General features: G+C 45.7%; 2 protein-coding genes across 17 annotated transcripts in view; one reads left to right on the top strand and one right to left on the bottom strand.

Moving 5' to 3' along the window:
* CRYZL1 (crystallin zeta like 1) overlaps positions 1 to 963 on the bottom strand; it is a 39,410-nt gene extending 38,447 nt beyond the window's left edge. For 3 of the 6 annotated variants that reach the window (XM_082723924.1, XM_082723922.1, XM_082723927.1), the window contains exon 1: positions 459 to 963. In XM_082723924.1, coding sequence (XP_082580050.1) covers positions 459 to 557 — 99 coding nt within the window. In that variant the 5' untranslated portion in view covers positions 558 to 963. Of the gene's footprint in view, positions 1 to 252 lie in introns of all 6 variants that reach the window. The other 3 variants (XM_082723926.1, XM_082723925.1, XM_082723923.1) reach the window with 3 other exon arrangements.
* Positions 964 to 1,099: 136 nt separating this feature from the next.
* Positions 1,100 to 17,209, top strand: part of ITSN1 (intersectin 1) — a 223,017-nt gene continuing 206,907 nt past the window's right edge. For all 11 annotated transcript variants that reach the window (XR_014309746.1, XR_014309747.1, XM_082723504.1 and 8 more), the window contains exon 1: positions 1,100 to 1,496. The gene's annotated coding sequence lies outside the window, so the exon portion shown is untranslated. The remainder of the gene's footprint in view (positions 1,497 to 17,209) is intronic.

Here is a 17,209-nt window from a genome sequence, read left to right as displayed (position 1 = left end):
AAACCCGACCGTATAATCACGTAAACGGGAATACCCTTGCTTTGTGTATGGTTCACCGATAAAGGAAAGCGAAGGAGGAAAAAGCGGTGGCAGAGGAGTACGAGAAAAAGAAAAAGAAACTCAAATTCTAGCACAAAAAGAAAGCTGGGGTGGGGGTGGGGGTAGGAATCCAACCTGGGAGTTCAGTGGAAGGGAGCTTCGATTTTTGCTTCTATAAATGCAGAGGGAGATGCAAACTGAGATAAAACCTACCATCCAAACCTGCAAGGATCAGGAAATCGTCAGTCAAGTCTTTCCCGCCCCTCAGCGGCCTCAGCTAAGCTAGGCCTGGGCCCGACGCGGTCTGGCGCTGGGGTGCAACGCCAACCACCATGCACCCCAGGGCTGCACGGTTCCGCGAGGCGTCCAAAGCCCAAAGCCCCGCTTCCCAAGACACAGAACCCGGGTCCGGGGCTCACCTGCCTCTGAGCTGCCCCAACGGCCTGCGTCTTCGCCACCGCCACCTTGGAGTCCTTTTGCAGAGGGCCCGCCCCCGCTTGCCCAGGCGCTGCTCCCATTGGCCAGGTAGCTCGTCACTCCTGGACCGGAGGCTGTGGAGAACGCCATAGCAACCGAACTCGGAACTACATCTCCCGGAATGCTCCGCCAGGTGGAGAAGGGTGGAGCCAGGGGCTACCAGTAAATGGACGAAATTGTAGTCTCCCGGATAGATTCCGTTTTATGTAAATTTCTGTTAAAGACCACACCCTTCCTCGTTCCGACCGTTTGCCCTACCGCCTAGTCTGGACTGTGACCGCCTTTTTTTCGCCTCTACCTTGTTCTCTCCTTTAAGACCTTTCGTGACTAATTTAGTTGAGTGCCTCCTACCCAGTGCCTCGCGCGACAACGGGCAAATGGACCAAAATCGTGAAACAAAATCTCCATAAGCCCCGTCAGGGAAATCCCAGACCAGAAGCTTTTGGTTACGCCTTCTGGGAAGGGGGCGGGGAGACAAGGCCGTCCTCCCCGCCCACACCCTTTGCGCTTGCTGATTGGCTACTTTGGCTGTCACTCCGTCCTCTTCCATCTTTTTTAATTGCCCCCTCCCTCTCTGCTGCGGTGGGCGGGCATAGCGGTAGGGGGCGGTGAGGAGGTGCGGGCCTCTTCTCCCGATTGGCCGACTGTTCGTTCCCACCCATCAGTGGGCGGAGATGGAGGGGTGGAGGAGGGCGGGAGAGGCTGCGGAGGGAGATGAGGAGATAGGTGGGAGCGAGGGAGCGAGGGAGGGAGCGAAGGAGGTAGAGAAGAGCGGAGGAGAGGGGAGGGAGCGCAGCTTGGTTGCTCCGTAGTACGGCGGCTCGCGAGGGAGAATCCCGAGCGGGCTCCGGGACGCACGGGCCGGCGGGCAGGCGGGCGGGGATGGTGTGCGGGGCTGCGGCTCCTGCGTCCCTCCCCGCGGCGAGTGAGCTGCACTGATTTGTCCCTGGGGCTGCAGCGCGGACCCGCCTGGAGATGAGGTGAGGAGCGGGCTGGACCGCGGCGGCCTGGACGGGGAAGCGGCGGGGGCGGGGGTCGGCGCGGGGGTCGGCGCGATGGCCGCCCGGGGCGCCCGTCCCTCGGGCCGGCGCGAGTCCCGCGGGCCGCCCTTCAGCCTTTGCCGCGCGCCCCGGAGGCGCGGCCCCCGCGGCCCCTGCGCCTCGTCCTTCCCCATCCTCCCGGGGGTGGCGGCGGGGCGGCCGGCTGGCCGGCGCGGGGAGGCCGGGACGCCGCGGCGGGCCGAGGGGGTGGCGGCCGTGGACGGGCGTCGGGCTGAATGGGCGTCCGCAGCCCCGGCCGGCCGAGCGCGGTCGCCTCCCTCCCCAGGGGGCGTGGGGGCGGTCGGCCCTTCCAGGGCTGACCTCGCTGCCCTCGGCCGCCTGAGCGTGGCGGGCTGGCCAAGCCTCGCCTCCCCGCCAGCCTCTCGGGGACCCGGAGCTCGCGGGGAGCGGCATCGCGCCGCCCGCCTCTCCCTCGGGCCTCGAGTCCCCGGCTCTTCTCTTTCTCTCTGTCGCGTGCCTGCAAAATCGCTGTCAGTGAAGGGCAGCCAATGCCGCTCGGCCCTGAGTCGTCCGGCCGGGGCGGACTCTGATGGCATTTAGCCGAAAGCGGCTCTCCTTTCGGTGGGAGCGCGTCCCCGGGGTCCGCCGCGGCTCCTTCCCTCGACGCACGGACGCGGTCTTGCGGTGTGGACCCAGGGCACAATTGCGGGCTCTGCTTGCTGGACGAGGAAATGGCAATAATCAGAATCCCCAGGAAAAGGAAACCGACGAGGAATGGGTCGCACCTTCCTTTACTTCTGTTGGCCGTGGGATCAGAAAACAACTTCGCAGATAACATTTCCTGTGGGCATCTTTTGTTGTGATTCAGACTAAAGAAGGCTTTGCTTTTGAAGAAATAAATTGGCGTCTTTTTTCTGTTGAGTGGGAGGCTATGGAGATTTTTGGTAGCCTCTTAATATGAAAGTTTCCTTTAGAACTTTGCCATCATCAGTGCTATTCTGAAGGCAGCACCGGCCTGAAATTTTAAATATATGCGCACTCCGGACAGATGCGTTTCTTTGTGCTTATCTCCTGGCGTCCTACTCTTGCTGTTTCTGGGATCAAACGTACAAATAATAAAAGCAAGTACAGTAAAAAGAACAGATTAAAAAAAACGAATACCATACAAACAGATGCATCGGGAACAGCCTCCATTCCGTTAACGAGAGGCAATGTTACTAATCCCTTTGAACGGATGATCAGAGATCTCATGGATTAGGTAGTGGACAGGATCTGAGGTTAGGAACTAGAGCCAGGACCCAGCAGACCAGATGACTTGTGAAGTGCTACTCTTAACCTCTAAAATGGGAGGAATGTATTTGTCTGGGTACCTTTATTTTTAGATGATTTAAGGTGCAGAAACTTAAAACCCTCCCCCAAGGTTAGGATTTTTCTCTCTCTCAGATCAAAATGCTGTGTTTTTCTTTAAAATTATTTTTCTAGTTTACGTGACACAGTTATGTTGTACTGATGGGTGTTTGCTTATTATAACTAAAAATGCACATATTTGTAGTATGGAAGGGAATTTTTTTTCAGTAGGAGGTTGGTAAAGAACCCAGGATCTTTTAAGTAATCTAAATTGTAAATGAGGGACACGTTAAAACTATTTAAAACTAACTGAAGTAGTTCCACTAAGGAACATTTCTGATAGTTTTTTTTTTTTTAATGGCATTTCTTTATCTAAGAATGTATCTGTTGAAATTGCTGAGGCCCCGTCACACCTTCACAATACTCTATTATTATTATTCTGCCTGAGTAGGAGAGGAAATGAACAAATTTTTGATGTACTTTGGAACCCTGTGGATTGTTCAGATACTAAGCATTGTGAAATAGGGCATAAAATGAGTGGTAGCAAGTTAGTTCCGTGAAATGTTTGTCCTGCTTAGCATTTTTTTTTTTTTTGCAGTTGACTAGAAATTTCCTTTTTCTTAATGTTTATTTCTTCTGTTGGTAGGACTTAAGTTCATCTTTTCATCAAATGCCTAGATGGAAGCAAATTCAAATCTCCCATTAGACATTAAAAAGGAGGTGCTGGTAAATGGCTCCATTCTTACTCATCTTTTTAATTTGCTGGATTTGTGAATTATACAGAACTAATTACATGAGGGTTGGGTTTATGTTACTCAGTTCAAGTTCCACTGCCCTGGAGCTATTCTCTTCTGAATGATCGTTTATCTTCTGAAGGGCTCCACTTACTGGTGGGTTTCTCAAAGTCTGGACCTCAGATCACTTAGATCAGCATGAAGTGAAGTTCTTGTTAAAAATAGAGGGTTTTTTGGTCATTCCTAACCTCAGAATCAGACTCCTGGAGGTGGGGCCCTGGAATAGTTGTGTTTTTTTTTTTTTTAAGATTTGATTTATTTACTAGAGAGAGAGAGAGAGCATGAGATGGATGGGAAAAGGTCAGAGGGAGAAGCAGACTCCTTGCAGAGCTGGGAGCCCGATGCGGGACTCAACCCCAGGACTCCCAGACCAGGACCTCAGCCAAAAGCAGTTGCTTAACCAGCTGAGCCACCCAGGCACCCTGGAACCGGTTTTTTTTAAACAACTTCTCCAGGTTCTCCTGAGATAGTAAAGTTGGCGAACAGTTGATGCTCTGCTTCCCTCTTGCTAAGCATCTCCTAAGATCATCTCCTGAAGTGGATGGCAGATATTTTAAATAACAGACTAAGTTTTATACCTTAGCCTGTTAATAAAAAACGGACTACAACCTTCAGGTACATAATGCACATAAAATAAAGGTTTAAGAAGAGTAGGGATTTTGAGTCATCGTTCTATCTCCAGTGCTAGAAGAGTGCCTGGAGGAACTCCATTAAATATTTATGAGTGAATAACATGGCAATGAGGCCACATTTTAAAACCATTTCTTGTAAAATTAATCTTATTACTTAGTCAGTAATTTTATAAATTAGGAGCTGCATACACTATGCCCAGTCATTTCTGTAAGTTTGGTTGGCTTTGAAAAGAGAGAATCTTTCCCAAGCATAGCTTGCTCAAGGCAATTAAGCTGGAGAGAAGGCTCCTATCAAAATACTGCTTAGAGGGGCGCCTGGGTGGTTCAGTGGATTAAGCCGCTGCCTTTGGCTCAGGTCATGATCCCAGGGTCCTGGGATCGAGCCCCGCATCAGGCTCTCTGCTCAGCCGGGAGCCTGCTTCCTTCTCTCTCTGCCTGCCTGCCTCTCTGCCTGCTTGTGATCTCTCTCTGTCAAATAAATAAATAAATCTTAAAAAAAAAAAAAAAAAAAGTACATGCATCTTTAAAAAAAAAATACTGCTTAGAGACTCAAAATGTAAATTTAAGTCACAGTGTAATGGTAAATTACTGTGTTATCGCTATTTTCAAAATACCATTTTTTAAGCTATGGTAAGCCCAAATAATGCTGTAAAAATTGGTTTACAAAAAATGTGGAAAATTGTCATGTTTTCCAGTTTCATTTTTCCTCCTAATAAAATATGGCCTTCATTCCTTTCTTTCAGAATCCAGTGAAGGGCCCCGTAAATAACAGTTTCTGTTACATAGTTGAGGGTGCTGAATAGTTGGGAGTAAAATTTCTAGAGGATACTGGGTTTGACCCCATAGTCTGTGACTGATCTAGTCTAACATTTCAGGGTCTCAGTCTTTTCAGCTGAATGGGAATAATACTAAGTAGGTTAAGTTTAAATACTTCAGAGTGCTTACATAAGTTCTTGAGATATGTTCATTTAATAAGTGGTAATTAGGATGATAAGGAATTGAGTTATATAAAAATACATAAAATTCCAAAACTAACCCATTTAATTCTTGTACTGCTGCACTTGATGGTAGAAATCCATCACTTGAAGTCTCTTGCTAATGTCTTGATACTTTTTTTTTTTTTTTTTTTTAAATTTATTTGACAGAGAGAGAGATCACAGGGAGGGAGGCAGGGAGGCAGGCAGAGAGGCAGGCAGAGAGAGGAAGAAGCAGGCTCCCTGCTGAGCAGAGAGCCTGATGCGGGGCTCCATCGCAGGATGCTGGGATCATGACCCGAGCCGAAGGCAGAGGCCTTAACCCACTGAGCCACCCAGGCACCCTAATGTCTTGATACTTAATATGTCTAACTTTTAATTGGGTAACTATTGAAAGTATCTAATAGTCAGGACACAGGGATGAATGGGTGGCTCAGTCCATTGGGTGTCTGCCTTTGGCTCAGGTCATGATCCCAGGGTCTTGGTCATTGGGGAGCCTGCTTCTCCCTCTGCCTGCCACTTCTCCTGCTTGTGCGCTTTCTCTCTGACAAATGAACAAATAAAATCTGAAGAAAAAAAAGAAAAAAAAAAACAAACTTAAGGGTTGCTGGAGTGGAGGGGGGTGGGAGGCATTGGTGTGGCTGGGTGATGGACATCGGGGAGGGTATGTGCTATGGTGAGTGCTGTGAATTGTGTAAGACTGATGATTCACAGACCTGTATCCCTAAAACAAATAATACATTATATGTTAATAAAAAATTAAAAGTATCTAATAGACTATCAAGTATTATGTAAATATGAGGTTTTTTCCTAAATAAAAATAATCTTGTCATTACTTTTAGCTTAATTATGTATTTCAGAACCAAACTATTTATCAGTTCATATCCGTTGTATTTTAAAGAATTGCATTTGGGGGCTCCTGGGTGGCTCAGTCAGTTAAGCGTCTGCCTTGGGTCAGGTCATGATCTCAGGGTCCTGGGATCCAGTCCCATCTGGGGTTACCTGCCCAGTGGGGAGCCTGCTTCTCCTTCTCCTGCCTTCTTGTGTTCTCTCCCACTATCTCTGTCTCTCTCTCAAATAAGTAAGATATTAAAAAAATAAAGAAAGAATTGCATCTTCATGGTGGAAAAGTGGAGATACAGAAAAGTAAAAAACTATACATTTCTCATAAATCCACTACCTCAGTACATACCTGTCCAAACTTCTCTCTCTCTTTTTTTTTTCTGTGCATATAGCTTTTTATTTACCATTTTTGGTAACAAGTATGAGCTCTGCTATACATGATCATTTTGTAACTTTTTGGTTTTGGCCTCACATGTTACAATGAATCCATATCTATATTGTCAGTTATAATAGTTTAATAAATGAATAAGATTCCATTTTATATGTGTGTGATAATTTAACCATTAAAATTTTTGTCAGACATTAGTTTGTTTCCTTTTCCCCCTCACTGTTACAACTCTGCAGTGACTGTTCTCCTATATACACCTCCGTGTATGCTTGTGAAATGATTTTTCTGTAGGATGAGTTTCTAGAAGTGGATTTGTAGGATCAAGGTACAGTACATGATACGTTTGAGATTTGTGATACATACTGCCATTTAGATGGGTTGTAGCAGTTCATATCTCTATCGTCCTGGTTGAGAGTTCTGTTTTCTTTTTTTTTTTGGAATGACTTAACCAGTGACAAACTAGTGAATTACTATTATTCTTAGGAAGAAGAAAGGAATGGGAATGTGACGCGTTCAGGAATGTGATCTGGAAACTCAGAAAATCCGTACACCAGTAATAGTGATAGCTAACATTTAGCGAGTCCCTTTACATCATTTGATTTTTTTTTTAAATTTATTTGACAGAGAGAGAGGCAGTGAGAGAGAGAACGCAAGCATGGGGAGTGGGAGAGGGAGAAGCAGGCTTCCCGGGCGCCTGATGCTGGCTTGATGCCAGGATTCTGGGATCGTGACCTGAGCCAAAGGCAGATGCTTAACTGACTGAGCCACCCAGGCGCCCCGAATTGTCCTTTTTTAGATGAATATGCCTTGGAAACTTAGGTACCAGCGGTGAAGGAACTTCCAAGAGCCAGCAAGTGGCTACCCTGTGTAACTTCAGAGGCCAAACTTTCAGCCACAACACTGGACCACTCATTCCCCGGACACAATTTATAGGCCTTAGGGTATTTTTACATTTCTGATTTTAGTTTTGGCATAACCTAGAGGTTCCCTGATGTATGTTAATTTATAGATTTGAGTCCCTCTCATTGAGAAGTGAGTAGTGTAAGTTAGCTCACAAATAGGCCTTGTCTACTGTCTAACATTCATCTCTCAGAGCAGCTCGTTAGCCTTTCCAGTGAGGTGGTTTTCCTTCAGTGCCCCCGATGAAAAGCAGGGTTGGAGTCCCAGAGAAGACGAGTGGAATTTGAAAAGACGGTTCACTTATAATGTGTAATGCGTGGCCTTGCCTTGGAAAGAACTCCATGTGGATGTATGATCAGGGAGACAGCTGGAAGTCTGCTCAAACATTCCCACACTGGCCAGTTTTGAGATTTGAAGCAGCTTGTGGAAGTTTGCTGCAGGAATGTGAAGCCTTCACTGGAGAGAGATGTCACAGATCCACTGGGAGATTGTTAGAAGAAAAAAAAAACACCTTCTATTAATAAATGTAATGGTAGAATATCATTAACATTTTGTTGCCCTCTAACAAGGTGAGTTTAAAACAGGTTAATCTATTTGAATTCATCAGTGCTCTTTTGACCTGTTTCTAGTAGAATGAATAATCCGGCCGCTTATCTTACAAGCTTAGGGCCCAGAGAGAGCACGGGTAAAATTGTTTGGGCTTAAGCTCTCTGGCCCGAGTTAGCTTATGCTGAGGTCGGACTGCACAGCTCAGTTTGAAGCTAAAGCCCATTCTCACTGTTGGCATAGTTTGGGGCTCCACAAAGGTTGTGGGGGAGTATCGTTCATTCTTGGTTGAGTGGAAGAGCCAGGAGTTGAACTGAGGGGTGTGATGGAGGATTTTGGATTCAGCTGAACAGGACTGTGCAAATAACAAGGTCTAGCGGTTGGTCAGTAGTTGTTGTTTAACCTTGATGGTGAAAATTAAAGTCCTCTCCTTACTGCAAGAGAGCAGTGCTTTTGATCCTCTTGCTTGACTGGGCATTTTGCCTGGTTTCTCTGCCTTTGATGGTCTTTCTCATCCTTGTGTCTTGCCTGTAAGTCCGCCTGGTGACTGGTGGTGCGAGCCACGGACACCGCTCATGGAAATGAATGCCACCGAGTGGCTTTGGGTGCCATGCTTCGACCAGCCTCCGATTCCTTAACGATTTTATTTATTTGAGAGGGGCGGGGGAGGGCAGAGGGAGAGGAAGAGAGAATCCCAAGAAGACTCCGAGCTGGGCGGGGAGCCCCACGTGGGTCTCCATCTCAGGAACGCTGAGACCATGTCCTGAGCTGAAACCAAAAATGGGACGCTCAGTTGAGCCACCCAGGTGCCCCAAGGAGGACACTGATTCTTAAGATAAAAGCATTGGAATCAAGTTGCTGTGGGATGCACTTGTCTCGTCTTAGTGTGCGTGCGTGTGTGTAGGGCTAATTACTTTTCTCTGAGGCCGATTTCCTGAGCAGTTACATTGTTCTAACAAGGGCAGTGTTTTGTATTATAAGCCGTTGTATAAACACACACACACCATTCCTGTACGTTATCTCTAATGAGAGTCTGTTCATTTGGGATTCAAGGTATTATAAAAATCCATTTCTGCTGCAAACTTAAGATAATAGATTTTGAAAACAAGTTATCTTTCAGCGTCTGGAATTATTTAAACTCGACTGCTCCATTCTGGCAGAATTGAAATATTAACTTTTGGTCGCTGACCTAAAAGCTAGTAGAGCTTTATAGCTAGTATGAGAGAAAGCTTGAAAAACTGACAAATCAGTGCCATTCCTGGTATGTACCGGGTTCCACTGAGTAAAGGTCCCCCTCTTCTGTTTCTCATCTCTGCTTCGCTTACAATAAATAATTACTATTAAACAAAGTCAGTAAATGAAAATGAAATTATTATGGGTAGTATTGCTTATTTCCAGATATCTTCAACACAGTCATTATGATTGCTTTAAAATTCTTTAAATAAGGGGCCCCTGGGTGACTCAGTCATTAAGCGCCTACCTTCAGCTCAGGTCATGATCCCAGGGGCCCGAGATCAAGCCCCACATCAGGCTCCCTGTTCAGGGACAACCCTGCTTCTCCGTCTCCCACTCCCCCGCTTATGTTCCTTCTCTCACGGACTGTCAAATAAAAATAAAAATAAAAAAATGAATGCAATATCCCTGTTAAAAAAAAATTCTTTAAATGATTACAGAAATTGAGGAGGTAGTGAAGGTGGTAGAGAGGTTACTAGAAGGTAAGCTTCAGGAGGGCAGGGAGTTCTGGCTGTGTCGCTCACTGCTTATCCCCAGGACCTAGAGCAGCTCCTGGTGCAGGGCGGGCACTGAGCGGTTGCTTGTTGGCCTGTTGAGTAAATGGGTATTTGAGGACCTGATTGTCACCTACTTCGGTGAGCACTGGAAAGACAGGTAAGGAATAAAGGAGACGGGCTGGTTAGAATTTTCTTCAGTCAGTGGAAGTAGGAAGCTAAAGTAATTTTTAAGCAGGGGAGTCCCGTGATTTGCTTTTGTTTAAAAAGATCACTCTGAGGGGCGCCTCGGTGGCTCAGTGGGTTAAGCCTCTGCCTTCGGCTCAGGTCATGGTCTCAGGGTCCTGGGATTGAGCCCCGCATTGGGCTCTCTGCTTGGCAGGGAGCCTGCTTCCATTCCTCTCTCTCTGCCTGCCTCTCTGCCTACTTGTGATCTCTGTCTGTCAAATAAATAAATAAAATCTAAAAAAAAAAAAAATCATTCTGGATGTCATGGGAGTGGGAGAGCCTTGTAGGAGAGCAAGAGAGAAATGTTGAATTGCCTCTACTTTCTCTGCAGACATTGGCATTTCTACCTAGCCTGGTAGTTTTTCTTTAGCATGAAGATACTCTGTGAGGGGGAGGTTTCAGAGATGGGGTAAGATGTATGGTGACTGGTAGAAGCTTTTTGGAGTTCTCGTAAAACTGCTGTTAATAGTGGTCAAACCAAATCAAACAATGTAAAACAAAGATCAGGAATTATTTAACTTTTTAAGCATTAAGTTAATTGATTAACAGATTTCTGATAAAGATTGTGTGTTTATGTTTCTGGGTGAAAGAAACTTTGAATATAGGGGAATGAATCCTTAAAATGGGTGTTTTATGACCTGAGTATCTATAGAAGCTTCACTCTGAGGAAGATGTAATTTGTAAAACGCTGCTATTGTCTGTCCAAGCTGGTGTTTTAATTAGTATCAAAGGGAGGGAAATACTGCCGTAATTGTAACCTTACATTATTTCCTTAGTTCAATTACTTTTAAACCACAGTCATTATCTGTTATCTTTAGTTGTTTCAGTTTCATTAGATGAAGTGAAATTGCAGTTGTGATTTGGTAATTTAAAAAATAACATTTTTTTTTTTTCTCACTCCAAAAGCAATAAGCACGTATATGTGTTTATTGAAGGAAACTTTTGAAAATACAGATAAGGGAAGAAGAAAGTGGACCTAGAATTTCACCATCCACTGATAAAGACTGTTCATACACTGGGAAGGGTCAACCTGCTCAAATTTCTCAGCAGGTTGGGTGTGAGCTTCTCTGTCTGGGAGACACGAGGATATGCTAGGGACCTGGGCACTGAAGATGGTCCCTGGATGGGGCCTCCTCGTTTGTGCCCCGGGGAGGATTCCCGTTGGTGTTACTGTACCTTCTAGTTCTTCAAGAGAAGCTGGAAATCTAGAAATATGAATTTAATATGAAATCTCCCAATTTTTATGTGGGCCACAATTTTTATAAATGCAGTGGGTTTCAAACAGAGCATACCCAAGGGCTGAATTCAGTCTTCGTTGGCTTGCCAGTTTATGTGATCTCAGTACATACCGTTGTATAGCCTGTGTTTTTCACTTAATATGTTGGAATCCATTCCAAGCCTCAATAGCCTGCCGCTGCCCTCCGGTGTGTTCCCCTGGCGGTGTGTACCTATTTTGTGTTCCCTTACCATGACTGGGTAAAACTGATAAGAAAAATGTTCGTTTTATTTATTTTGACTTGAAATTTTTAAAAGATTTTATTTATTATTTGACAGAGAGAGACACAGTGAGAGAGGGAACACAAGCAGAGGGAGAGGGAGAAGCAGGCTTCCCACTGAGCAGGGAGGCCAATGTGGGGCTCAGTCCCAGGAACCCTGGGATCATGACCTGAGCAGAAGGCAGATGCTTAATGACTGAGCCACCCAGGTGCCCCTTAACTTGAATTTGTTTGCTACTACCAATGAGTTTGAACATTTATTGAATGCGCCTTGACCTTATACAAATTTCCTTGGTAACCAGCCACCTTGCTAGAAGTCTTAGTTCCAGGAGTCTTCTGGTCATTTATTCAGTGCTTCTCAAGCTTTTTAAAATATCCTATACAATTAGTAGCACATTAGTCCTGGTAATTAGCATAGCCATCATCCCTCAGACCTGAGGGCAGCAGAACCTTGAGCACACCTGTGACTCATTTGAAAGTACAGTAGTTGGGAAGTTCTGAGTTTGGTCATTATTTTTCCATGTAATAACCACCTTAAAAATTAAGGATTGCTGAAGTACACAGTTTAATTCTGGGAATCGTGATTTTTATTGGGAAGGCCATTTTGCAGATGTGGCTCCACTTTTACCTCATTTTTTTTTCCTTTTTTTTTTTTTTTTAAACTTTTACCTCTTTTAAACCAGTTCAGATCTCGAGGTGGGGGAAAATGGGAAGGAAGAGATTTGGAATGTACTTAGAAATGTCCTAGAATTTCATGGTGTTATTTCCCTTCACATACATGTAACAATGTGGCCTCATGCAAAAAAATGATACTAGAGATACTCACAGTGTACATATAGTATCGAGTGTGTCCAGGTAGGGGGTGCATTTGAAGTCTGTTAGGTGTGTTCTGGTCAAGCCACTGAAACAAGACTCAGCTTTAATATCTAAATACCAAGAAATTGAATCAGAACTTAATTTACCCAGGACTAGGCTTCCTCTCTTAGATTAGCTTTCTGCCTTATGGTGATGTCTAAAAAACTTAATGCTTAGTTTACATAGTCCATTATCCTAAGGATTGGGTGGGGAGGGAAAACAGAAAAGTGAAGGGAAGAGAAGGAAAGGATAAGAGTAGAAGGAAGACAAAATTCAGTGTTACGGTAATCCTTTATAACTATATTTGTCTGAACTTCTTTATTTGCAAACTATCTTAAGAAAAAAAGGAGAATGTGTTGACTCACATACCTGTCAAGTCCAGGGGTTCCTATTGGCCTGGCTTGATCACGTGCCTGAACCCGTCCTCTCCGCGGTGGAGGGCGGCGCTCTCATTGGTTGGCCCAGGCCTTTTTGTATAAGTTGGTGAGATTGGTACCTAACCTGGAATTAACAGGAGGGAAAAGGGTATCAGTTGGGAGAAGAGAGTGCCGAGCAAGCAGACACATGCCCAACACACTCATCATGAACGGTTGGCACGTGGAAGGGGGCTGCTGGTGACCCTTTCTCTTCTTTTAAATGATAGCCTTTAAGGGGCGCCTGGGTGGTTCAGTCGTTAAGCGACTGACTTCGGGTCGGGCCATGATCCCAGGGTCCTGGGATGAGCCCCGCATCGGGGTCTGTGCTCAGCGGGAGCCTGCTTCTCCCTCTCCCTCTGTCTGCTTATGTTCCCTCTCTCGCCGTGTCTCACTCTGTCAAATAAAAAAAAAAAAAAAGAAAGAAAGAAAAAAAAAGATAGCCTTTGATAAAAGCCCTTAATAAAATGATACAAAGTCATCAAAACAACCAAAAGTATATATGAGCATGCTTTTCAATAAAGTTTGCTGCTTGAATTTAAATGGTCAATATATTGCCTACAGAATTTGTGTCGTTTCTCATTCATTTTAGAACGAAATATATTTTACTATTTTGTGATTTCTCTGAATAGAATGAAGTTTGGGAGACTCGTCTGGAATCTGGTTAGATCACATTAAATTTGGAACTGTGGCCATTATTGTCACCGGTTCGGCTGCTTCTATAATTGCAGATTCTCTCAGTTCCTAAGGTGTGTTCGTTAGCACTCTGCCTTGGCTCATGCTTGGAGGCTTTTTAAACTTGTGCTCATCTGGAACTGCTGGATAAACATGTATCAACTGTGGAAAAGTTGGAGCTGGAAAGGGATATCCTTTATTCAGTCATCTGCTTTTTTTTTTTCTTTTTTTTTTTTTTTTTTAATTAGACTTCAGGAAAGATAGCAACTTGACCTTTTTCAGAAAGAGATGGGCCCGTTTTTGAGATTTGTTGTTGTTGTAGTAAGAGACTGATTATAGTAGATGGCAAGAGCTTATGATATCTTGAAAAATATGTTGCACGTAGTTTTAAGATTCTGTGTTCTAATTCATTTCACATGCTCCGATTACAACAGTTCCATCCAGAAACTACTTCCTGGTCCTTCTTCCCTTTCTCTCAAGTTGTTCATTTCCTCCCGGTTTCATTTCCTTCTCTGTGCACCTGGGAACTCTGAGCGTGTCCCGTCAGCGATTCCCTTGTCCTGTGGTCCTTCTGTCATTTCTAGCCTGCGGACCCCATCGCTAGACCATCCCAACTGCGCCCTATTTCCCGTGTTAGTGCTGCCAGCGGTTGGCTGCAGAGAAGCGTGCAAACTTGTGGACTTCTTCCCCACTTAGCTGTGACCTGCTAAGGAGCCTTTCTCAGCTTTCTCTCCCTTCCTCCCCAAATTCGCCTCAGGCTTCCCCCGAGGCATCTGAACCTTCACTTTCCAGAGTAAATCTGCCTCCTGTTTGGGCCTGCTGCCCACTTCCCAAGTGGCGCTTGTAAATCCGTCTGACTCACACTTACTCTTTGCTTCTTGCGATAAGAGGGAGAAGGAAGAGGTGGGTGTCTCCTTCCCTTCCCCGGGTTCTAGGTGCTGTTCTTTTCTGTTTCCTCTGAGTCTTTGTGCCATTCTCGAGCGCGTGTTCCCTTCCTAGCTACGTCCTGCTTGACTGCTGGGTGCCAGGCGCTGAGGTAGGAGCAAGCAGGACAGTGGTGACAGCTCCCTGCCCTCAATCCATACCCAAAACCCAAACCAAAAAAAACCCGCCCTGCGTAAATAAATGATTTCCAGCTGTTGTAAAGGCTATAAAAAAAGCGTTCAGGAGGACCTCAGCCAGTCCAAAGTCCAGAGAAGATGTGACGTGTACTTGGGGTCTGGGTTAGGGACAGATGTTAATCAGGGGAGGGAAAAAAAGTTGTTTCCCAGGCAGAGGAGCCAGCATGGGAGCAGGGCCCACGCCGTGAAGGAGCACTGTGGCCGCCAGGAGGAAAGTGGAGAAGGTGAGGCCAGGCTGGGCAGGCCTGAAGGGCGCGTACAACAGGGTTTGCTGTCAGTCCAAGACCTCGCATCAGAATTAACCTTGTTCTCTGCTTCCTCTGCCCCATCCTTCACGTGGGGCTCAGGGTCCTCTCTTTGATGCTGTCAGACTCCAGCTACCTGTTGGCGTCTCGTGCCGTCCTGCGACAGCCATGTTTCCTGGAAGAGTAGTTTCCTGTTTGCTGTCTTGTCTTCGTTCCCTTGACTCATCTTAGTGCGCTTCTGCCTCTGCCCCGCCATTGCTGAATCCTGTGCCCAAGTCTCCGCCATTCATTTCTTGACCATCCTCTGACTTTTGACACACCTCTTCCTCTTTTTTCTTTTTAAAGTTTTTACTTATTTACATAATCTCCACACCCAACATGGGCTCCAGCTCACAACCCCAAGATCAAGAGTCACATGCTTTCCTGACAGAGCCTGCTGAGTGCCCCCCGACACATTTCTTCTTTAGAAACTCTCTTCTAGGGGCGCCTGGGTGGCTCAGTGGGTTAAGCCGCTGCCTTCGGCTCAGGTCATGATCCCAGGGTCCTGGGATCGAGCCCCGCATCGGGCTCTCTGCTCGGCCGGGAGCCTGCTTCTTTCTCTCTCTCTCTGCCTGCCTCTCTGCCTGCTTCTGATCTCTCTCTGTCAAATAAATAAATAAAATCTTTAAAAAAAAAAAAAAAAAAAAAGAAACTCTCTTCTACTTTGGTTTTCCCTGCCTTATGCTCTGTGTATTTTCCTCTATCTTTTATCTAGGACTTCTTGCTCTCCTTTGAGGGCTCCTTACCTTGCTGTATTTCTGTCCCTAGAGCTGTTATTTCTACCCTCTTCCAGGACAGTCATCTCTAATCTTAGACTTCTGGCTACCACAAATAAATCCTGTTTTCTGTGTATACCTGGAGTTCTGTCTTTTTTTCTGAGTTCCAACCCTTTATGTACAGCAGTTATTTTTTGAGTACTTACTAAACATCAGTAACTATGTCAGGTACTCTGTAGTGTAATTAAAAGAAAAAGTGTAGTTGATTTTTGTGCCTGATTCCTGACACAGAGTTCTTTTTTTTTTTTTTTTTAAAGATTTATTTATTTATTTGACAGACAGAGATCACAAGTAGGCAGAGAAGCAGGCAGAGAGAGAGAGAGGAGGAAGCAGGTTCCTTGCTGAACAGAGAGCCCGATGCGGGGCTCGATCCCAGGACCCTGGGATCATGACCTGAGCCGAAGGCAGAGGCTTTAACCCACTGAGCCACCCATGCGCCCCACTGACACAGAGTTCTTGAAACCTCCGGAATGTCCTGAGTCCTGGGATGGAGCCCCGCATTTGGCTCTCTGCTCAGCAGGGAGCCTGCTTCTCCCTCTCTCTCTGCCTGCTTCTCTGCCTACCTGTGATCTCTATCAAATAAATAAATAAAATGTTAAAAGAAAAACTGTTTAAAAAAAAAAATAAATGGGTCCCTTTAGACCTTACCTGAGTTTATGCTAATGACGTGGCTTTTAGCTCCTCCCACCCACCCAACAAGGATGGGGGCTGGAGTGTAAGTCTGGTCATGTGGGCAGTGATTTAATCAATTGTGGATATCTGATGAAACCCCTAAAATCCTAGGGTGAGGTTTGGACATCTTCTGGTTTGGTGAACATTTATTTTATTCATTCATTCATTTATGTATTTTAAAGATTTTATTTATCTGACAGAGAGAGAGAGACAGTGAGAGAGGGAACACAGGGAGAGTAGGAGAGGGAGAGAGAGCTGAGCAGGGAGCCCGATGTGGGGCTCGATCGCAGGACCCCGGGATCGTGACCTGAGCCGAAGGCAGACGCTTAACCGACTGAGCCACCCTAGCGCCCCCAGTTTGGTGAACATTTAGATGTGTGGATGGGGGTGATGAGGGAGCAGAGACAAGTTGAGGACAAAGCACAGGCTGACACCCCACAAACTGCCCCCCTCCCCAAGTGAGATGGATACCTGTGACACTTCTCAGGCCCTCCTGGCTTTCCTAAAACTAAGGGAAGGAAAAACAAATCGTTAGCTAATACAGGTCACAGTCCTGCAAGATAGGAGTCTCCCTCAGTTTACTAATGTCTTAGTGACTGACAAGAAAAAGCATTCTAATCAATAGCCCAACTTCCAGAAACCCAAGGTCTCAACTTCTTGGATCCCTTCCCTCCATAGTGGTGTGGGAAACAAAGGCAGAGGGAATGTAAATAAAATTCAGTTTCTTTATAACCTGCAGCCCATTGACGGATACTTGAGGCAGGCAGAGTGTAACATTCCTCCTGGAAACTCCCAACCTGCTTAATGTTAATGCTTTGTTAGAGGGAGAAACAGCCTTATCTTGACAATGGCAAGGCCTCCAATATCTTGAGAAAGCCCCTTTGGACACCTCCCCTAGTCCTTACCTCCCCCGACTCCTGAGTATATAATTCATCACGCCTTACAGCCCTGGTGCAGCAGCTCTTTCTGTCCACGGGTCCTGTCCCCAGGCTTTAGTAAAATCACCTTTTGGCAACAAAGA

This window comes from Mustela nivalis (assembly GCF_964662115.1).
Source record: "Mustela nivalis genome assembly, chromosome: 1".
Taxonomy (NCBI): Eukaryota; Metazoa; Chordata; class Mammalia; order Carnivora; family Mustelidae; genus Mustela; species Mustela nivalis.
This window is presented reverse-complemented; position numbering and strand designations above follow the sequence as displayed.